Source organism: Dermochelys coriacea, chromosome 8 (genome assembly GCF_009764565.3).
Source record: "Dermochelys coriacea isolate rDerCor1 chromosome 8, rDerCor1.pri.v4, whole genome shotgun sequence".
NCBI classification, from domain to species: domain Eukaryota; kingdom Metazoa; phylum Chordata; order Testudines; family Dermochelyidae; genus Dermochelys; species Dermochelys coriacea.
In genome coordinates, this window is record NC_050075.1 from 22,904,604 (window position 1) to 22,928,125 (window position 23,522).

Sequence of the window (23,522 nt, forward strand, 5' to 3'; positions counted from 1 at the left end):
TATCACTGACTGCATTTGTAAAAAGGTGCAGCCGAAGGGCAAGCATGAAGCAGACAGAGGGCTGATTAGTTCAAAGTGATTCAGAAGGGGCTTCTGATTCCATAATTCAAGCCAATTGAACCCTGTGCTTTCAGCCATTTGCCAGTAATTACATGGCCTTTATCTTCTGGAATTACAAGAACGTTATAAATTTCCATTAGATGTCTCATATGCAGCTTTATATCTAAAGCAAGTGGACCCAATGTTTAATAAAGGTTTATTTTCATATTCCAAGAAGCACCACATACATTATTGAATGAGGAAATAAATAATGCTAGAAAATGTTTTTGGAATTTATCACTCAAACATGAAATTGGGTTCACAAGCTTTTTTTTTTTTTTTTTTAAAAAAAAGGAAAAGAATAATTACAACTTCCTCTGGATCAACAACATGGCTGCTCACTTTCAGCTTTTGCCCTTCTTTGCAGCCCATTTAAGTTAGCTCCTCCCCAAGCTCCCAAAAATGCACACAAGACACACAGACTGTGTTCAACAGATTTACTCGGACTGGACTCTTAGAAGAAAGGCACAGATTAAGAGAGATTCCAATGACTCTTTGAACACAGCAAATGGGGTTATGTTTGTAACAAACAAAAAAAATTTACTGCTCTGAATTGTATGGGCTAAGAAATTCAAACTTTTTCACCTTGTCCCAATTGTTCGCCTTCATTAAAATGGAATTTAAATTAAATTGTATAAACATATGAAATAAAGTCTCAGCTTTAGGAATATTTTTGTTTCCTCTATGTACAAACCTTAGTATACAATTTTTATATTTCATTATACATTTACTACATATTCTATACCAAACTGAGTCAGGCCAACCGCAAAGTACACAATTCCCAAGACACCTCAGTGTACTAAGGCAGTAGGAATGGATCCATCTGCTTTCTTTGCTGGCAGTGCCAACTGGAAGTTAGGAAGGGCCATGGATTAGCTGGGGGATCCAATTAAATGTAATCATCCTCTACTGGTTCGCCATTGACATCACAGTAATGAATGAAGATCGCCACCACCCGTTGGAAAACACCTTTTTTCATCTGGCGCAGTTCTGAGATCTCCTCGCCTATTGTTTCCATGCAGATATCTGCAGATAGCTGTCCTTTCCTCCGGGGAGCATAGATAGTTGCTACGAAAGATATAGCAAGAATGAAATAAAAATGAAATGCTTTTCTATGAAGAAAGTCACAAAATTGAGCAATCTCTGTGTTAGAACTAACAGTGAGATTGTAAAGAATCTTTCCTCGGAAAGTGAAACATGCACACAGAAAATGTCCCTTTGGGCATGAAAGTCTAAGAGCTAGGTCAGGCATAAGAAAAAGAAATTGTGTTTGATGTTTTTCGTTTTGATTAAAAACCCCCAATGTCTCAATTGTTTTAAGATTGAACTTTTGTCCAGGAACTCCGGTTTAGTAGAAAAACAATCACAAATGCTCCTGCAGTTTAACTCTGACCTAGCCTAATGACTAGAGCACTAGACCTAGGAAACCAGGTTCAATATCCAGGTCTACCACTGGCCTACTTGGGCAAGTCGCTTGCCTTTTCTGTGCCTCAGTTTCTCTGAGGGGATGGAGAAGTAAAATGGAAATAATACTGACCACCTTTGTAAAGCACTTTCAGATCTACTGATGAAAAGCACTATAAAAGCTAGGTATTATTAACAACTTACCCTAATGTGCCTAGATGTTGTAGATCATGGTGTAAAATCATATAATTTGAAATGTCCAGACAACAAGGGCAAATTAAGGATGAAGTTACAGCCTCAATTTTGAATTTTTTTGTAGATTTACAACCAGACGCTAAAAGGTGTCTTCTCATTGTTCAATTAAAAACAATACAGAACTACTTTGATTCAGACTATAATGATTCATCGGGTGAATCAGTTTTGCCAATGATATGGCACCAGAGAACTCAGGAACTTGCTGAAAACACACCACAGATTATCTGGCTGTCAAAAAATGCCAAGTCATTTAACTATACATGTTTTATAGATGCCTTAAAATGCATACCGTACAACTAAAACAGGGTGATCTTTTCACATGTATCCATGTTATAAAGTAAAGTCATGCATCTATAAATCCTCTATTTTGTTAAACTGTCTTCATTATGGTTGGATTAACCTTCTCTTCCATAATTGATGATAAACTCATTGCCAGACTTTGTCCCCTTAACACCTATTGGGGGTACAGAAGAGGCAGAAACAGCTGTCTGGAAATACCACTGGTGGAAGGGATTCACCAGGTCTCTGAGGTGCAGAAACAGCTCTATGCCCAATACCTCTTGCAACCTTTAGAAAATTATTTTTAAAAAAGCACAGCCTCAATCCAAGCAGCATGTTAAGGCAGCAATTACTCACTTCTCTCATCATCCTCAAAATCGTATCTAGCATAGCTGTTTGGCTCTGCTGTTCGGAGCGACCTCAGCCAGGGGAAATCTGTAATCATAGAGTAAGGGGCTCCATCCACAATGCCTAAAAGAAACAAAGACAGGGAACTGGTGAGATTATACTATTGTCCTTTAAATGCCATTGCTTCTCGTCTCACCAGGAAGAATCCAATTTTATTAGGCAGGCATACCATGCTGGTACAGGCAAAGAGCTTCCTCAGCCCGGGAATGCTCCATTCAACACCTATCCAAGCCATAACTCTGACATTTCCTGAGATAGTTATTATCCATTTCCACACCGTAATCTGAAACACTTCCCAACTAAATTTTTAATTCCACATCAACTGCTGCAGTGCTTGACGGCAGCAAGACAAGCACCAGTCTCAATTCATGGTGTGCAGGTGACCTCCAATATTCAGTCAGAAGGCATATTTACCCCAGCTATTTTTCCTCTTCCCGGGCAACTTCTTGAGGAAACAAAATAATTTGCTTTTGTAACAGATTAGCCTCTAATCCTCTGGAATACTCACCTTCTAGAGTATAAATATCCCGCCCCCAAGGGTACTTGGTGTATTTCTTCAAGTCTTCGTCAGTTCGTGTGGCTTCAGGGAAGAACTCATATTTAATAAGCTCTCTGGAGACAGAAAGGAAGAAAATACAGGTGGCAGTAATGGGAAATGTTAGAAAAAGGGATAGGAATCACACTGGAAACCCTGAAACAATGTGACCTCTGCTTTAATAGGGCTGAACCTATAGAGACACACTGGTAAGATACACACCTGGGTGCAATATGCAATCCCTTGGCTCTTGAGTGCAACTACATGTGACACGGGGTTAGACAAAAGATCATGTCTATGTCTGCTGCATGTAAAACAACTGTTTGTGACGCCTCCTGTTTGTAAGGGACTGTCCTTCAGAGCTAGAGCTAAATAAATTCTCTCTTTTTAATCTTGCCAAGTAAATGTAAGAAGAAAGGAAACCTGGTCTGAAATGGTGGACAGATGCTCCTACATATAATTTCCTGTTGCTGGAAACCTTGCAGAATTGCAGTGGAATTGAAAACTGCACATTATTTCTATTTCCCCCCAAAACGAAAGTTCTATGTACTAGAGTCAGACTGTGTGCATCTGTCTGTCTCTTTTTTTTTTTTTTTTTTAAAAAGAATTTAACAATGAGACAGACAAGTTTAGAAGAAATTCCCCCGGCCTCCCTTAAGGAGAATGCTACAGCATTCTAAGCAAAGTTGCAAAACACTACATTTTACAGTTGTGTTAGTGAAGCACTAGAGATGGGTACAGAATACGGTACTACTTTACCTCTGGAAAACAACGCAGTGCAGGAACAATTAAATACTATTTGAATTCTCCTCATCCCATCATTTACACATTAGCAATCCCACGTGTTAGGGTATCCCTTTATCTGGCCAATATAATATACTGAATCTATATTAGCCTATTGACTCAGCACTGAGAGATAGGTACTCACTGGTTAATGTTTGCTATTGTGTCCATCCAGCTGCGAATGCGCACCTTGTTCCGGACGTTAGGAGGATTACTGAACTCATGAATTATGCAAATGTGGTATGGATAGGGACCACTAAATATCTTTTGCTCTAGAGTCAATGTGTCGACCTGTGGAAAAAGTCAGACAGGGACTTACAACCAAGAGAAAGGAGAAGAGGTGATTTTAGAGTCAGCAGCATATGTCTGATCAATACTCCCCACTTTAGGGGGAAGCAAAATGTACAGAGAAAAAATATGGATGTTAGCAAAGAGTTAAAATATAGTGGGAAGATGCACTATATAACTTTCGTAGCACAGCTCTGCCAATGCACCTTAAACCGCACTGCAGGATTTGTAGAGAATAAATCAGTAAAATTGTCTGATTTTGTAATTGCACATTACTAGTTTAATTAACACAGTGACCAAAGATGCCTTCATTCCTACAGAAAGTGGCCCTGGTATAAGGTTTTTTTGTTTTTTTATACACAGTGCATCACACTGCAACTAAGAACTGGATTCCAAACAGTGATCTAGTTTTTCAGAATATAGTCTTCTGTACCAACCAATGTTCCACTATTCTGACACCACAGATAAGAGGGAACATTACTTGACATTCAGAGTGCTCCTGCTAAGCAAGCAGCATGGTCACATCAACTAAGCAAAGAACTAGTTCTGAGTTCTAGTCTTAGCTTTGCTATTGATTCACTTTGTGACCTTGGGCAAGTCACTTAACTTCTCTGTCTCTGGTTCCCCCACATGTAAATACAGGTTATACTACTATTTTAACGACCTTGCAATATTGGCAGATTGATTAGTTAAAGTCTGCTTTGATGATGTAAAACAGTATATAAATGATAAGTAGAGGTGTTGAACTTGAGAGGGCAAAGTAGTCACCAAACTATTCCAGACACACAGGGCGTATGGCATACTTCCAGTCATAAACAAAAACACTATGAAACTATATAAACAGTAGTTGTTTTTGAAGTATATTATGTAAACTCTAGTTATGTAGTACAGCATTAATTCAGCACCTTACTTAGTTGACTTATAGTCTTCTAATGCAATGAACTTAGCCTTGGAGACAGTATTTAGCAGTAACAAATATTCACTATTTAATGTTAAGGAGTACTTGTGGCACCTTAGAGACTAACAAATTTATTTGAGCATAAGCTTCCATGAGCTACAGCTCACTTCATCGGATGCATGCAGTGGAAAATACAGTGGGCAGATTTATATACACAGAGAACATGAAACAATGGGTGTTACCATACACACTGTAACAAAAGTGATTAGGTAAGGTGAGCTATTACCAGCAGGAGAGCGGGGGTGGGGCGACCTTTTGTAGTGATAATCAAGGTGGGCCATTTCCAGCAGCAAAGCCCATTGCCAACTCTGTCCACATATCTATTCAGGGGACACCAACATAGGGCCTAATCACATACGCCACACTATCAGAGGCTCGTTCACCTGCAACTCTACCAATGTGATATATGCCATCATTTGCCAGCAATGCACCTCTGCCATGTACATTGGCCAAACTGGACAGTCTCTACGTAAAAGAATAAATGGACACAAATCAGATATCAAGAATTATAAAATTCAAAAACCAGTTGGAGAACACTTCAATCTCTTTGGTCATTCGATTACAGACCTAAAAGTGGCAATTCTTCAACAAAAAAACTTCAAAAACAGACTCCAACGAGAGACTGCTGAATTAGAATTTATTTGCAAACTGGATACTTAGGCTTGAATAAAGTCTGGGAGTTGATGTGTCATTACACAAAGTAAAACTATTTCCCCATGTTATTCCCCCCCCCCCCCAACTGTTCCTCACACGTTCTTGTCAACTGCTGGAAATGGCCCATCTTGATTATCACTACAAAAAATCCTCCCCCCTCCCTCCGCTCTCCTGCTGGTAATAGCTCACCTTACCTGATCACTCTTGATACAGTGTGTATGGTAACACCCATTGTTTCATGTTCTCTGTGTATATAAATCTCCCCTATGTATTTTCCACTGCATGCATCTGATGAAGTGAGCTGTAGCTCATGAAAGCTTATGCTCAAATAAATTTGTTAGTCTCTAATGTGCCACAAGTACTCCTTTTCTTTTTGCATATACAGACTGACATGGCTGCTACTCTGAAACCTATTTAATGTTAGCAGTGACATTCAAATCCTGCAATGAAAGCATTAAAAAGGAAAGAAGCTGATGGTGGTACAGTCTTAGTAGAATGAGTTTCCTATAATGCTCACACTTATATATCTTGCACTAAGTAGAAATAATAAAGCATAGATGAAAGAATAAGAACACAGCTTCAAAGTTTGCCTTGGTTAAATGAAAACTACCTGCTGCATTGGACGAAGGTAAATGATCCGGTTTCTCTCTGGTGGCATCCTCAGTATTTGATCTAGTACCTGATCCATGTTTAATTTCTTGCATTGGGCATAGTCAAATCGATTGACAATCGGTGCATTCTCTACTTTTAAATGCTTTAGTACCCGGCATCTTGTAGCTACAAATTACAAATGAATAAAACTATAAAAGCAGCAGCAAACATGATACTACATAAAAGGCCTTTGAATTTTCCTAAGGGGATCTCCAAAAGCAGATTGTTTGGTATATAAGGCAAATAAGTCATATATATGTAAAGGGCAGTTACTGAAGGATGTGCGCACAGCTAATAGCCTTAATAAAAAATCTGATTTTAGAGCAATCTACCTCTAATCAAGGTATCACATCACCACCTGTAATATGGAGGAAGGCAAAGCATTATATATTGGGATAATATAGTTCTCCTCCTTGCTGTCATGTCCAGATCATCAGTACTTAGCCGATTAGTTAAAATAAAATGTGTGCTTTGATTAGCCTTCTGAGATAAACCTAATCTCTGCAATCAAACACATTCCTGTTTTATATGACTTCATGGAGACTGGTGAGAGAGACACCAACTCAGTCAAGACAACGCTATTACTGATTGTAGATGTTGAACGAAACAGAACAACTGACCTGATGATTTAGGGAGAACTAATCAGAGAAGACTGGAATGCAGCACATAATATGCTCAAAGTGCCATTAGTAATTCAGAGTTTTTATCATTCATAAGCACTTCAAGAAGGAAACACTATTGTGTAAGATAAATAACTATAGGGAGAGCTATATGGAAGCAGGAAAAAGTGACAGGGAAAACAAAACACTCTAAATTCATTTAGTGAACTTTCAGTTATCTGATTAACTCCAACAAAAGTCTGTCTACTGGTCAGGTCTCTCCTTATGATTGTTATTTAACACTGTTTGTTTTAAGTGTTAACGTTTATTAAATCTGTTACAGCTAGAGAAATAAGGAACTCAGAAACTGAGAAGCCATGACATGTCTCATGCCTCCTACAGCTATTCAGTGTTCTGAGTAAAACTGACATGTAGTTTAGTTGCTGATGAATACAGAGTAAGCAAAAGGCTGATGGACAGCTCCTAAGAGAATATTTTAAAATGTCTCCAGTATTTTCAGTGTGGATGTAAAACGTGGCAAGCTCTTGGGGAAACACAGAATGGAAGACTTGGCTAGGCTATGAGTCCCAATCACATTAACAACATACCATGGATGAACATCATTTTGGGGCAGTCTTTCAGGATCAGGTCTGTTATTCCACAATTGGTCAATGTGATTCCAACAAGGTTTTTGGATTTCAAAGTCAGCACCTGGTGAAGATTTAAAAAATAATTCACAGGATAGGATTAATACAAAATTAATTTAAAGGATTAAATCTGATTAGAAACAAAAAATCCTGCCAAAAATGGGAAAAGCAGCTCTGTTGTAAATATGCTAGGAGAAAATTCCTTCTGGGACACAGTCCAATGTGGTAATGGCCTCTGCCCAGAACAGGTTGGCAAGAGAAAAGCAGGACTTGTGTTGCTGATCAGTACTGTTACAAAATGAGTTAAAAATAAGTGATTTTTCAGACCCACAAAGTGTCAATACACAATTCCCGTAAGCAGCATTGACTTGATAGAAAATACCTCGAGTTCCCTACTACCCAAAAATCTCATTGTATTATCTCTCACAAACAATCTAAAATCTTATTTATGCTTTAGTTTAAAGCCATATTCTAAGTACTGGGCTGACTTGGGATTGCCAGTTGTGAAGCCTTATTCTTCTGTTTAAATACAGAAAGGTATGGTCCAGAAAATCAGTGTGACATTCCCATATACACTGCCTTTCATCAAGGTGCCTCTAAGAGGTTGGTGAGAATAAAATTTAGTCTCCGAAGCTCATGCTGTCCTGTACATCTGACATTAGTGTAAGGGAACTAAGAAAAAGCAAATGTAACCTCTGATATCTCAAGGGACATGAGCAGAGTCACTTTTAACACTGCAGGGACAGGGAGAAGGGCACTAACAATATAAAATGAAGGGAAGACAGCTTGAATTTAAAAAAGAAATCCAGTAATTTTTTTAATGACCTTTATAGCAAGGAAGAATCTGTTTGGCAGACAGACTACATAAAAAGTGCTGTCAAATGCACAAAGTAAACATATTGAAAAAATAGAGAAAGTAGGTTTTTGGTAACTTTTCAGCTGTAGTGATCTAATGTATTAATTGTAACTGCATAACGAACAAAAAATGACTTTCAGTGTAACAGTGTTGTTTTAAAACAGAGCCTATTTTGAGGAACAACTATCACATCCAGAAGTAACTTCTATGCCCTTTACAGAATCTCTAGTTATAAAAAAGACGAAATAAGAAAGCACATTGAGGCTATGTCTACACTACACACCAGAGTCAGAGGAGTGTAGTGTACATGTCTGTGTCCACACTGCAACGTGTAGCTATATGTGTTGGTGAGACTCAAGCAATAGGGAAAAGCTTCAGCAGTTCCCTACTACTGGAGCCTTTCACTGTAGCAAGAAAAGGCTCTGGCGGGGGGGAGGGGGGAAGAGGAAATCCCACTGCCAGAGCCTTTCCCTGCTAAGGGGAAAGGATCCAGCAACAGGGAGCTGCCTCAGTCTTTCCCTGTGGCAGGGAAGCTGCCTGAGGTTTTCCCCATTGCTGCAGTCTTTTTCTGCAGCTGGGAAGGGCTCCAGCTGAGGGAAGGCAGTGGGACACTACACTGCTAAAAACAGAGTATAGATGGAGAGGTGTGGCTTAGGCATGTAGAGAGCCGTGAAGGGTATGTACTTGTACACATACTCACACCTTTCAGGCATCCCTTTATTTGCCTAAATTGTGCCTCACCAGCTACCCTGCTATTTATGCCCGTGCTAAGGGGGCTGAGTATGTACGCTACATGCTGCTGAAAGAAGCACGTAATATAGATGTATCCTTAAGCTACATCTTCATGGCAGGGTTATTAATAAGTTTACCTACACTCAATTTACTCTTCAGGTTAGTCTAGGTTGAGTAAGAGCACTCACATTACAAAACAACACTTGAGCTATTGTGTCCACCCTGGCACTGTACCCACTCATGAGCAGCGCTATCCCATGGTTCTTAGAGCTGCAGTAAGCTGGGCTGCTCTATGAATGCTTTCCGAGTGAATTGTGGGAGAACCTGTCTGTCCTTTCTGGGTATACGGGAGGAACTGTGGGAAGACACTGGAGGGATAGAAGCACTCTATCCTGAGTCCACACCACAAAGCAATTGTGTGAGCAGCTGATGAGTTGTGTTAACTTGAGCTTTAGCATATACTCCCTCTCAGGCCAGCTAACTTGAGTTTCAAGTACCATTGCACTTGAGTTAAGGATGTGTGTGTGTTGATGGGACTTGAGATAGGGACCAAACTCAATTTATAATCTGATTTCTGCAGTGAAAACAAGCCTGTAATGAGTCATATGTTCATAAAGCCTTTTGGTTGGGAACCTGTGGTAGACAGGGAAATAGGCCTCACCTGAACATGGTCATCCTCAATAACAGGATCACTAGTGCTTGTTGACTTGTCAGCTGTTCTTTTCCGCTTCATTGTTTGCCGAGGCTTCGGCTTGGCCACTTCTGGAAAAAACAAAAAGGGAAAATTAAAGTACAGTCTTTCCTCTGTACTAAGCTACAGCCAGGAGAAAAACAGAAGCATTTCCTAATTGGACCTCCAATAGCCTCTAATGCTCTAACTCCACTAGTGTAGCCATTGGACCACTCTAGGCTAGCAACTGGGGTCATAACCCATCAACTGCAACACCACCACTTTCAGATTTAATGGCCAAGTCCGTTCAAATGAAAAAAGTAAATATAATTCCCCATTTCACAGGCAAGGATGCTGAAATCACTTGTCCAATGTCTTACAAGGAGACAGGAGCAGAGCCAGGTTTAGAACCCTACATCTCAATCCTCTGCTGTAACAATTAGACCATTCTCCACTCCCCAGAGAGAACTGGAAATTTTTGAAAAATAAAAAGAACCTTAATAGGCTTTTCAATAATTAACTGTACACATCGACAAACTATTTGAAAGCTTGCTCCCATCTCCTTTTCCTGGCCACATCTCTGATGCTGCAGATGACACTCACACATAAAGCAGAGTCTGGAGCCCAGCAGCTTCCTACACTGTTTTAGCAGTGACAACTATTTCAGAGGAAACACTGACCTCATGCTTTGGCAGATTTCTCTTTGCAATTTAAAATTCAAGGTTTTGCTGGGACACAGTAATAAAAAAATGACCCTACCATCACTTGGCACTTCTATAGTACCTTCCATCCCAAGATTAAATACCTTATAAAGAAGAATTAATTCTGTTTTGAGATAGTTAAGTAAAACAGATTAATATTTCACTGAGGATGAAATACCCGTTGATATTTTGAAATGGATGGGAAGTTTAAAAGGGATGCTGTCAAGCCAAAGAGGCCAAATATTTGAGTTTTACTTCCCAGATACTCTCAAGTTTAGTATTTTCCCGGGCCTGCACATTTCCAGGAAAGTGACATTTACAAGAGTCCTCTCAAAAGGGATATTGCAGATTAGAAGGGCTTGGCAAAAGATGACAAGACAAGCAGGATTGTTTACTGGAAAAAGGAGACAAAGACGACCCAACATGATAAAAGTATATAACGTAATCAATGGTCTAGAGAAGATGATCAGGAGCTTCTGTCTCAAAATACAAGAACAAGGGGACACCGCATGAAATTAATGGGTAGCAAATTCAAAAGCATTTTTCACAAAACACATAATTAAACTGTGGTACTTGTTGCAGCCAAGAACTTGGCAAGATTCGGAAAAGGATTGCACATTTATATGGATGACAAGAATGTTATAAGTGTTATAATTGCTAAAGCTAACGAATTTCAAAATGTAGCTTATACTTTATGCTTCAGAGTTTAAACCAATATCTAACTCACTATTAGATCAGGATGAAAACTAATATGGGGAAGAGGAGAGGTGGATTATCTCACATCTGCCTATTCCATGGTTCTTGTACCTTTCTCTGCAGTGCCTGTGCTAGCCACTGTTGGAGACAGGACACTGGACTAAACAGACCCCAGGTCTGATCCATTCTGGCAATTCCTATGTTTCTGAGTGTTCAGGAGAATGGGACATGTGTAAATTTTACTTCACTGCCTGCCTACAAGAGTACAGCCAATAAGAACCGAAGGTAGCAGAATGTGGAAAAATAGTTAATATGACTCCTGAAATCGGGGGGGGGAGGGGAGGAGGGAACCTGGGAACCACTTTAATATTATATGTCAGTTAGATTTTCTGTAATTAATAATATTCCACTGCCTCCTTCATTTAGGAAAAACAATGAAGCTACTTTCAAGATACTATGAAGAGATGAATTTAACATTTACAGAGGCACAGATTTTTTACCTGACTAATCTAAAGTTGGATAACCGGCTAGTGAGGATTGCCTACAAGTTACCCTTTTGTGACAATGCTTTCTCTCTATTCACCTTGGCACTGTTACAAAGTTCTCAGGGTGATACCAATGCAAGTCTGCGGACATGATGTTATGACATTGAGACGATGTCAATGAAAGTTATACTGCCGTTAAAAAACAAAAAAGGAAACTGAACACAAAAGACTGTTTGATAATGTTACAGCTGAGACAAACTCATAAAGGCTCGGAGTTTGAGTTATAATTGCCACTCAAACTTTAACTGAGCCCCTTTGAGCCTGCAGCATTCAGGATCCTCTTCTAGAGGATCCATAGTTGTGGGAGATGAAATTGACAATGAAAAAAATTATTCTATAATTGGAATAAGCAATTCATTGTACATATGTATCATCATCCATGTGATTTCATGACAGTACATATAGCATATATGACCAGGGATATAGTCACTTTTTGTAATACAAGAAAAACATCCAAAATGTATGTTGAATTGTGCACAGTACAGCTCCAGGCAAAGATCTCTTCTTCAAAGAGCTTAACATGGATGTAATTCCAAAATGCTTCCTTCAGCTATAAATTAAACCTAAGACAAGCTTCAAATGAAATGCTTATTAAATGACAAAACCAGTTTTGCTTGTTGCTTTTTTCTGTATTTACAGTATCATACCCGTCAATAATTTTTTTCCCCTTTTGTCAACTTATCTGCGGTGTTAGTAATTATTTTTATGATTATTCCACTCTTTGCCATATAAAGCAATAGAAAAAGTTAAAACAGATGTCTGAGATAATGTTAAACAATTATTCAAAACAAACAATTATAGAAGATTCACTATCATAAATAAAAGTTTGTTACAAAAGCCAAAAACCACGTCACTTTGTTCCGGAACTCACAGGCAAAACAACTGAGAGCCATGAATCTCAATGCATTTATTCAATCCAATTACAGGAACATTTCTTTAGTTTTGTAACAAACCGTTTTCAAGTTTTGCATTGAATGTAAATGAATATTACATTCCAGCATGGGGGGATGGGAGAGGAGGGAAGTAGACTATAATGCAGCGTTTCCCAAACTTTTTTGACCACGGAACACTTTTTAGCCCATTACAGAACACTTATAATATTATTTTGTAGTCGTTTGGTTTTCAAATAAAAAATTGCATTATTTATGCTCAAATATATTTTATTTTATAAAACAAAGCAAAAATACAAATTTAAAATAACTTGAACTAACAATTTCTAATTGGAAAGCGCGTATAAAGTAGTACAAAAATCAAGTGCAAGAGTCAAAATTAAAAACAGGGTTCTACTTAAAAAAACCCTGTTTTTATATATACACAAACACCAAACAAATTATATTTTTACTAGGAAAATCTATTTTTATAAACAGAAATACAAATTTGGATTTAATGGGATTGGTGTTTCTGCATTTTTCTATCACAAATTCGATTAATATTAAGAATAATGCTGGAAAAAGAATTTTATGTTAAATTATAGGTCATTCAAAAAGAGTTGTAAACTACGCTTCAAATATGCCAAATTTAAAAACCCTTTTTTTAAATTACGATTCTTTCATGGAATACCTATTCACATCATGCGGAACACAGTTTGGGAAATGCTGCTATAATGGCTTGACAGATGGAGCCTCACTGTTCTATATATCCAGGCATATACAGCATGAATTTGGGCCTGGGCCACACCAGATTTGACTGGTACTTCAAGACTGAGAGTCTGCCTCCAGCATTAGCCAACACTGAATGCTTCAGAGCAGGCAAACGCTGCACAAGGGCATAGATGTGCACACACTTGTGAGATTGGGTTTTTTGAGGGGTGGGGGATAGGGATTCCTGACTTCTGCCGGCAAGCAGCTTATGCCATGAAATAGGAAATGTGAAGACACTTAACATGCAGAAGAAACAGATCCTTTCCTTAACTGAGACAGGAGAGCAGCACTCTTTTCAGGAAGACCTGTCTGGCATGCACACAATGCACTGTATTTCTTTAATGGTTTCATTCTATTACTATTAATAATGGAGTAAGTTAGGTAATAGAAAATTCAAGATGAATATCAGGATAATGTTTTGAATCTGAGATATATTAAGCTATGGAGTAGTCTCCTAAGGGAAGTGATTTAAGCTTCATCAGCACTTGGGACATTGAACTTGACTGGACAAACACTCAAAAATGTACGGAAATCAATCCTGCATTAGCAGAGATATGGATTTGATGACTGAATAAATCGTTTCCATCTCCACTGTCTATGATTCTATAAATAACACCTTTATTTTCTGTCCCATTTTACTTGTTAGATGCTCCCAGACAGGAATTCTGGGTATGTGGAAAATATTATTGAAAAGTGCCAGCCCGGACTGACAAGTGGAATCTATAGCAGCTTGGACAGGGAAACCTTACCTAACGTACAGTAAGAAACAGAAGATGCCAGCAAGTTCCCTCCCCCCATCCCAAATTTTAGTCTTTGTTCCATCCCTTTACATGGGTTCTTTTAGCATTCTGGATATTGTGCAAACTGTTTAATGAGAAATGCATTTTTCAAGTCTCTTATTCATGCCTCAGCAATTGGAAGTGGGATCCATTATGCTGGTGTGTGTTTGTATACTACTAAGGTTGGGTAATAATTACATTTTGCTTTACTGGCTGATCATTTATCACAATTATTGCATCAACTTTTTTCCTCTGTAAAACAGTTAAGCATCCCTGCTTCCTCTTTCACAGAAGTAATTCTTGAATGGAGGAGCAATTCTTATGTTTTAGTGAATAACAGCTTATAAAGACAGAAACACCAACATGACTTGTCAAAAATTTTCTAAGTGTTTTTCAAAATAGTAAATGAATCGTTGTTCCAACCTTACCACATATGCATGATACACATGAAAACATATGAGAAAATATGGAGATCATGGTCACGCTTACAGAAAGATGTGTGACCATAAGCAGCTATGAAACTGATAAATCTGTCATTTTAACTCTCTGGCTCTTCTGTCAATCAATAAAACTGTTTATTTACAAGCATGCAGAATTATTGAGTTATTAAAATATGGATGCTTCTTTTAGTTGATAGTTGCTGCTTTAGTATGAAACAGAAACTCTGAAGTAAAATATACAAGTGTAGGCCATACCTGATTCAGACAACAGTGGTACATGGGACAGTTTGCTTCTGGCTCTTGTTAGAGGCCGGCGGGGATAATCTTCATTATACTCCATTTCATAGTTCCCTGGCTGTGAGCCAGCGCTCTCCTCCTCACCAGCAGTCCCACAGACACTCCCATTAGTCCTTTCGGTGTTTGCCTCTCCTGGAGGCCCACAGTTTGGCAGCGTCCTAAGTGAAAACTCTGACCCAGTGCTATTTGGCCCATTCCTAGTGCAGGTGCCACTAGTGGATGGGCACTCCCCATCAGAGCACCCACTAATCCTCCTTTGTGGCTCCTGCTGCCTATAGCAGGAGCACCTGGAACAAATGGCACCCTCCGCACTGTCTTTCTCATTGGAGCCTTTGCTCTTACAAGGGGAGCAGACACACTGCCTGGATTCATCTGCAATTGTTGGACTGGTGCCAGCAGAGTGGCTATTAGCTGTCCTTGCACAATCAGGGCTTGAAGAAGCAGCACTGCAAGAGTTGGAGGTCCCTGTCGATCCAGCGGCATTAGTGCAACCTGGGTAAGAATCTTTGATTTTATTCCTGTCAGGCATGTCGCTGGCTGCTTTCATATCTGCTTTAATCTGCTCACTGGTCACTTGACAGCCTTTCTCACAGCTGCTCTCCTCAGCATGGAATTGCTTGACCTGGCCCACTTGGCTGGCATTGCACCTCTTCCGCAATGGAGTCTTGCCTTTACCGCTCACTGCTGATACAGTAACATTAAGCATGAAAGAACAATAAAGCAAGCGAATGCAAGATTTCAACAAACACATATGGACATTGCATATGGACAACATGCAGAATAGTATGCTGTAGGACACCACCTAAAAGTGTAGGCCGTCAGGAGTTCAGCTGCAAAGGCTGTGGGGAGGTCAGTGAGGAACCAATATTAAATTAGGACTTATTCTGAAGTTGTGGGAAGTTAATACTTATCCCATTGGCAGCTGAATCTCTCTAACGTCCTGGAGCTGCTTATCTCAACTGATGTACCAGGCACATCAGGAGGTACACATTTGCTGGATGGGCCTAGGGCTTTCTGGAAGCAGCTCACCGGTTAAAAAGGCCAACGTGCAAGAACATGATATGGGAATGTATTTGTAACAATTCTTAGTTCTCTTGAAAATAAGGGATTAAATGACAATTTAGAACTGATAGTGCTTCATACCTGCAAAGCACTGTGCAGTCATTAATTTACACACCTACATGCGAGGTATGGTAGATAAATTTTATTCCCATTTTACAGAGGAATAGACACAGACACAGAGTCAGCTGTCAAAACCAGCATTAAAATTCAGAAACGTCTAGCTCCCAGCCCCTTGCTCAGTATACTAGACCAGATAGCTCCCAATGCCACTGGTATCACCAGGAAAGCTACTGCAAGCAGCTCTCCAAACATATCTTAATTCTGACATGTAGATTCATAGATTCATAGATACTAAGGTCAGAAGGGACCACTCTGATCATCTAGTCCAACCTCCTGCACAGCGCAGGCCACAGAATGTCACCCACCACTCCTATGAAAAACCTCACCCATGTCTGAGCTATTGAAGTCCTCAAATCATGGTTCAAAACTTCAAGGAGCAGAGAAACCTCCCTCCAGTCAACCATGCCCCATGCTACAGAGGGAGGCAAAAAAACCTCCAGGGCCTCTCCAATCTGCCCTGGAGGAAAACTCCCTCCCGACCCCAAACATGGCAATCAGCCAAACCCTGAGCACATGGGCAAGATTCACCAGCCAGATACCCAGGAAAGAGTTTTCTATAGTAAATCAGATCCCATCCATCTAATATCCCATCTCAGGGGATTTGGCCTATTTACCCTGAATATTTAAAGATCAATTACTTAACAAAATCCCATTATCCCATCATACCATCTCCTCCATAAACTTATCGAGTAGAATCTTAAAACCAGATAGATCTTTTGCCCCCACTGCTTCCCTAGGAAGGTTATTCCAAAACTTCACTCCTCTGATGGTTAAAAACCTTCGTCTGATTTCAAGTCTAAACTTCCTGGTGGCCAGTTTATACCCATTTGTTCTTGTGTCCACATTGGTGCTGAGCTTAAATAATTCCTCTCCCTCTCCTATATTTATCCCTCTGATATATTTATAGAGAGCAATCATATCTCCCCTCAACCTTCTTTTAGTTAGGCTAAACAAGCCAAGCTCCTTAAGTCTCCTTTCATAAGACAAGTTTTCCATTCCTCGGATCATCCTAGTAGCCCTTCTCTGTACCTGCTCCAGTTTGAATTCATCCTTTTTAAACATGGGAGACCAGAACTGCACACAGTATTCTAGGTGAGATCTCACCAGTGCCTTGTATAACGGTACTAAAACCTCCTTATCCCTACTGGAAATGCCTCTCCTGATGCATCCCAAAACCGCATTAGCTTTTTTCACAGCCATATCACATTGGCAGCTCATAGTCATCCTATGATCAACCAATACTCCAAGGTCCTTCTCCTCTTCCGTTACTTCTAATTGATGCATCCCCAATTTATAACTAAAATTCTTGTTATTAATCCCTAAATGCATAACCTTACACTTCTCACTATTAAATTTCATCCTATTACTATTACTCCAGTTTACAAGGTCATCCAGATCCTCCTGTATAATATCCCGATCCTTCTCCGAATTGGCAATACCTCCCAGCTTTGTATCATCTGCAAACTTTATTAGCACACTCCCACTTTTTGTGCCAAGGTCAGTAACAAAAAGATTAAATAAGATTGGTCCCAAAACCGATCCCTGAGGAACTCCACTGGTAACCTCCCTCCAACCTGACAGTTCGCCTTTCAGTAGGACCCGTTGCAGTCTCCCCTTTAACCAATTCCTTATCCACCTTCTGATGTTCATATTGATCCCCATCTTCTCCAATTTAACTAATAATTCCCCATGTGGCACGGTATCAAATGCCTTACTGAAATCTAGGTAAATTAGATCCACTGCATTTCCTTTATCTAAAAAAATCTGTTACTTTTTCAAAAAAGGAGATTAGGTTGGTTTGGCACGATCTACCTTTTGTAAAACCATGTTGTATTTTGTCCCATTTACCATTGACTTCAATGTCCTTAACTAATTTCTCCTTCAAAATTTTTTCCAGGACCTTGCATACTACAGATGTCAAACTAACTGGCCTGTAGTTACCTGGATCACTTTTTTTTCCTTTCTTAAAAATAGGAACTATATTAGCAATTCTCCAATCATTCGGTACTATTCCTGAGTTTACAGATTCATTAAAAATTCTTGCTAATGGGCTTGCAATTTCAGGTGCCAATTCCTTTAATATTCTTGGATGAAGATTATCTGGGCCCCCCGATTTAGTCCCATTAAGCTGTTTCAGTTTCGCTTCTACCTCTGATATGGTAATATCTACCTCTATATCCTCCTTCCCATTTGTCATGCTACCATTATCCCCAAGATCCTCTTTAGCCTTATTAAAGACTGAGGCAAAGTATTTGTTTAGATATTGGGCCATGCCTAGATTATCTTTAACCTCCGCTCCATCCTCCGTGTTAAGCGGCCCCACTTCTTCCTTCTTAGTTTTCTTCTTAAATATATGGCTATAGAACCTTTTACTATTGGTTTTAATTCCCTTTGCAAGGTCCAACTCTACTCGACTTTTAGCCTCTCTGACTTTATCCCTACATCTTCTGACCTCAATTAGGTAGCTTTCCTTGCTGATCCCTCCCATCTTCCACTCCCTGTATGCTTTCTGCTTCTTCATAATCACCTCTCTAAGATGCTTGCTCATCCAGCTTGGTCTACAACTCCTTCCTATGAATTTTTTCCCCTTTCTTGGGATACAGGCTTCCGATAGCTTCTGCAGTTTTGATTTAAAGTAATCCCAGGCCTCAACTACCTTTAGATCCATAAGTTCTTCAGTCCAATCCACTTCCCTAACTAATTGCCTTAATTTTTGAAAGTCAGCCCTTTTGAAATCAAAAACTCTAGTTGCAGATTTATTTTTGTTAATCCTTCCATTTAGTTTGAACTGAATTAGCTCATGATCACTTGAGCCAAGATTGTCCCCTACAACCATTTCTTCTATGAGGTCCTCGCTACTCACCAAAATTAAATCTAAAATGGCATCCCCTCTAGTCGGTTCAGCAACTACTTGATGAAGGAATCCATCAGCTATCGCATCTAGGAAAATCTGAGCCCTATTATTATTACTAGCACTGGTCCTCCAGTCTATATCTGGGAAGTTAAAGTCTCCCATGATCACGCAGTTTCCATTAGTATTTACTTTATTAAAGACATTAAAAAGGGCTCTATCCATATCCAAATTAGATCCCGGAGGTCTATAGCACACCCCAAGCACTATCGTAGGAGAGGCTTTACTAGTTTTCTTCCCCAATGTAATTTTTGCCCAGATAGACTCTGTCTTATCCATTGCATCGCTTCTTATTTCTTTACATTCTAACTCATCGTTGATATACAATGCTACTCCACCCCCTTTACCTTTGTTTCTGTCTTTCCTAAACAGCACATACCCTTCAATACCTGTAGTCCAGTCATGACTACTATTCCACCATGTTTCTGTTATCCCTATAATATCTGGTTTCACTTCCTGCACCAGTAGCTCTAGTTCCTCCATTTTGTTACCTAGACTCCTCGCATTGGTGTACAAACATCTTAATTTTTGCTGTTTGGCCTCGCTCACATTTTGTACCCTATTAGGCACAGTCATTCTACAGCCAGTATAACTTATTAGACTAGTATCCACACTGCCCTCGCTCCTTATATACATTCTCCTACCCATGGCTGTATCCTTTCTTACTTCATCTTCTTCCCTCTCAATGCTAAAATCTGGCGTGGAGGTTTTCTGGACATCTCCCATCCATCTCCCCCCAGTTCCTAGTTTAAAGCTCTCTTTATCAGTTGTGCCAGCCTCGATCCTAGAAGTCTATTTCCTTCCCTACTCAGATGAAGTCCATCCCGAGAGAACTGACCTCTGTCCGTGAATGCCTCCCAGTGGCCATACATCCCAAAGCCCTCCTTATAGCACCACTGCCTAAGCCATCTGTTGACAGTCATAATCTTGTCACACCTTTGTTGCCCTTCTCTAGGAACAGGAAGGATCCCGCTAAAGATCACCTGAGCCTCAATTTCCTTAAGCGTCTTCCCCAGCCTAGCATAGTCTCCCTTGATACTTTCCAGCAAGAATCTGGCTGTATCATTTGTTCCCACATGAAGGATAATTAGGGGATTCTTTCCCGCTCCCTTGAGGATCCTTTTCAACCTCAGGTCTACATCCCGTATCTTAGCACCCGGAAGACAGCACACCCTTCTATTCTCAGGATCAGCTCTAGTTACAGGCCTGTCTATTCTTCTCAATAAAGAGTCCCCGATCACATAGACCTGCCTTTTCCTGGTGATAGTGCTATTCTCCAGTCTCTCCCCTGTTCCCTCTGGCTGCAAGTTCTTTCCATTCCTATTTTCCCTTACAATTCTCTTCAACCCATCCTGTATCCTCCTGGGGCTCATATTTGGTGTAGTCTCCCTTGACTCTTCCCCTTTTTCTATAGGGCTAGCCTCTCTTCTCTTCTTCCTTACCCTTCCACCTTCAGCGACTACCTGCTGAGCCCCTTCTTCATTTTCCAACTCTGCAAACCTGTTCCTAAGCTCTATTTCTCCTGCACTAGCCTGTCTTTTTCTCTGCCTGGTTCTTTGAGTCACATGTTTCCACTGACCACTTTCCTCATCCAGTCTCCCCTCAAAATTCCCCAGCCCTGCTTCCATCTGCGAGTCTGAGCTTTTCCCTTCAGATACCTCATATCTTTGCTCCATCATCTGCTCAAACCCCTTCCTAAACTCAACCAGACTTTCCACCTGCATCTCCAAACCTCGGATCTTTTCCTCCATCAGCTCTATCAGACGGCATTTCATGCAGACAAAACTCTTACCGGTTCCCCCCTCCAGGATCATGTACATACCACAGCTATCATGTAGCTATCCCCTGCTATTTCAAATCTGGGTCCCCAACCTCATTGCTACACTGTAGCTTGCCTGGGACTTCCTTTGTGTTGAAACTACTAGTCCTGTCAAAAAGTACTAAATCACTAACAGTTTTGAGATGTAGATACACACCAACTACTAGTGTGAAGCCACCAAATTCATTCTCACTTCTGAACTAAGGCTAATGTGTGTTCAGATCTGCAGAAATGAAAGGCTAGTAGAGTACATTAAGCCAACACACTACTCAGGATTATTATTATACTGTTAAGTTAGCTAAATCCTTTCTAGGCTACAAGCCCCAGAAGAACCAGGCCATATGTACTTCATGTCAATTATCTGGCATCCTGTGTACAGAATGTAATTCAACTTTTACTTCCTCCTTTTGCGTACACATGTGGACCAGTGTCCTACTCAGAGTGAGCAGATGAAGACTTCAGAAATGTTATTTAAGTCGTCTGTGTTTCTGGAGAGGTATCACAGACTGAGGATAAAGAACTTGGGTTTTATTCCAATCTCTGCCACAGAGCCACCTTTTGACTTTTGTCAAATTACTTTACCTCTCAGTGCCTTAGTTTCCCTTTCTATCCATTGTCTGTCTTGCCTATTTAGACTATAAGGTCTTCAGGGAAGGGATAGTCTCTTGCTGTGTTTTTCCACATTGTACAACTGGGCCTCAACCTTTATTTGAGCCTGTGGGTGTTACTGTAATACAAACAATGACAGTAACAATAATGAGCCTTGTTCCAAAGCAGAGGAGCCCGAGAGCTGAAAAAAAGGGAGGATTCACTTCATTCCTAAACTATAACATTCTCTTTAAAGAGAAGACTGGGTCTGGACTACTTTTTCTGGGACATTCCCAGGAAGCCTACATTATCCATTAGATGGTAGTAGCATTTCCTACCCCTCCCTAAGCATTTGCCTGATAGCTTTTCAACCTGTGACTGTAGGCACTTTGAAAGAGAGTTCATATGGGCAACATAGTTGCAAATCTGGACATACAGATGTCTATTGTAAGCCACTGATGCAATGAATATGTATGAGCAGTCCTGTGCCTGCAAAAATCTGCAGCTATGCCTGTGGCATTTATGCTGAATGTCCCTATTTTACACATGTGAATGCAACATTATGGGGATATATCCTACTGCTCCATTCTAGGTTGTAATGGATTTGTATGACTAGTCGTTACCTGAGGCATGGAAAAGAAGCAAAATGGGCTCTATTAAGCTTCAGTCTCCAAATTAGGAACTTTGCCTAGTGTAATCCAGCCCTTACTAATAAGCCAACCTATAAAAAAAATCTTTCACACCTGACTGCTCTCTGGTTTCCACTGGATCTCTGACTTTCTCTTCTCCATCAGAGTAACTCTGTGCAATGCTGTTAGTAATGCAGGCTCTTGAAGACCCCATGTTCTCTTCTTCATCCTCACTGTCCGAGTCATGGACAGTAATAGGTGCAGCTTTTACGATAGGCTGAAGGCCACTGGGTCCTAAAAAAGGAGAAGACTGCTGACAGCTCATTTACGCAAGGCAATCACTGACTGTAGGGTATTATAATGCAATAGTTCCTGTCTGGTGAAGCTCTCCAACAGTTTGGGAATACCATAGAAAGAGATGGGTTTGGTTCAACCAACTCTGCACTCTTTTCTGTGGGTCCTGCATAAAAACTCAAATGCTGCAAAAGCGATTTAAAGACGCAGCATTAAAACACACTTAAAACAATCAAAAGATGTTCTAATCTATCACAAAAAAGGGCTGGCACAATAGGCCAGAATTTGGTTTTCTATGACATGCCTCGCACTCAAAGTATCCCGTAAGCATCTTCTACAACAGTGAAAAACTGACAATGCAGTAACTGAGGTGCTAATTTGGAAGGCATTTTGTGCTCATCCCTTAGAATCTGTGTTACTGGGAGTGCAAATGTTAGCCAGGACGTTGGGATTATCCTCAAATCCTTTTGAAAAAGCATCCAGGGATGTCAAACTTCCATCCAGGCAACCCTCAAAGATGGCAAAAAAGACCCCTAGTGGAGCAGCAGTCTTCCTCTCAATAACATCCCAGAGTGTCTGCACTGAGTGCAAACCTATGTTCTCTTGTGGGGCTCAACTCTCATGCTTCTGGCTGTTGGGACAGAGTGCTGCTAACTGTACCATACTGGCACAGTATATGGTACCTGTGAATAATTCGAGAAATGAAAATCAGCATGAAAGTAAATTTCCTGGGGCTTTTTGGAAAAACACTCCAGTGAACAGACACCATGGTTTTGTTTTAAGCTTTTGGCATATTTACAGTGCAGTGTGCTGTAAAGCAAATGGCTGGAATCAGTAACTGAGACTGTCTCATGCGACTCATTAATGCAACTTAAATTAGTGCTTATACAAGATGCTCTGGCTACAACACAACCAAAGGGGAGGAGTCCATAAACTGCAGTGGGAGGAGGGAGACCATAAATGCAAGGGCTGGAAGAAGGCAAATCAAGCTAAGAATATTCATACCTTTTGACCCTCTCATTACACTGCAGTATGAAAATTAGGCCTTAGAAGCATAATCCCGCACCAAATGAACTGCAGAAAAGTGGGGACTGTAGAGCAGACTTTAAATCACAACAAGTTTCTTTGCAGCATCCCACCATACTAGAGCTATTAATTCAAATGTCTCATATGTCCTAGCTGA

At 40.1% G+C, this 23,522-nt stretch overlaps 1 protein-coding gene across 8 annotated transcripts in view; it reads right to left on the reverse strand.

The window, feature by feature from the left end:
• Positions 1-387: 387 nt before the first annotated feature.
• FBXO38 (F-box protein 38) overlaps positions 388-23,522 on the reverse strand; it is a 44,408-nt gene continuing 21,273 nt past the window's right edge. For 3 of the 8 annotated variants that reach the window (XM_038413773.2, XM_043520173.1, XM_043520174.1), the window contains 9 exons: positions 22,160-22,339; positions 14,875-15,600; positions 9,810-9,910; positions 7,522-7,624; positions 6,274-6,440; positions 3,909-4,054; positions 2,954-3,057; positions 2,395-2,508; positions 388-1,167 (listed from right to left, as the gene is read on the reverse strand). In XM_038413773.2, the coding sequence (XP_038269701.1) occupies positions 989-1,167; positions 2,395-2,508; positions 2,954-3,057; positions 3,909-4,054; positions 6,274-6,440; positions 7,522-7,624; positions 9,810-9,910; positions 14,875-15,600; positions 22,160-22,339 (1,820 nt within the window). In that variant the 3' untranslated portion in view covers positions 388-988. Of the gene's footprint in view, positions 1,168-2,394; positions 2,509-2,953; positions 3,058-3,908; positions 4,078-6,273; positions 6,441-7,521; positions 7,625-9,809; positions 9,911-14,874; positions 15,601-22,159; positions 22,340-23,522 lie in introns of those variants that run through there. The other 5 variants (XM_038413776.2, XM_043520175.1, XM_043520176.1 and 2 more) reach the window with 3 other exon arrangements.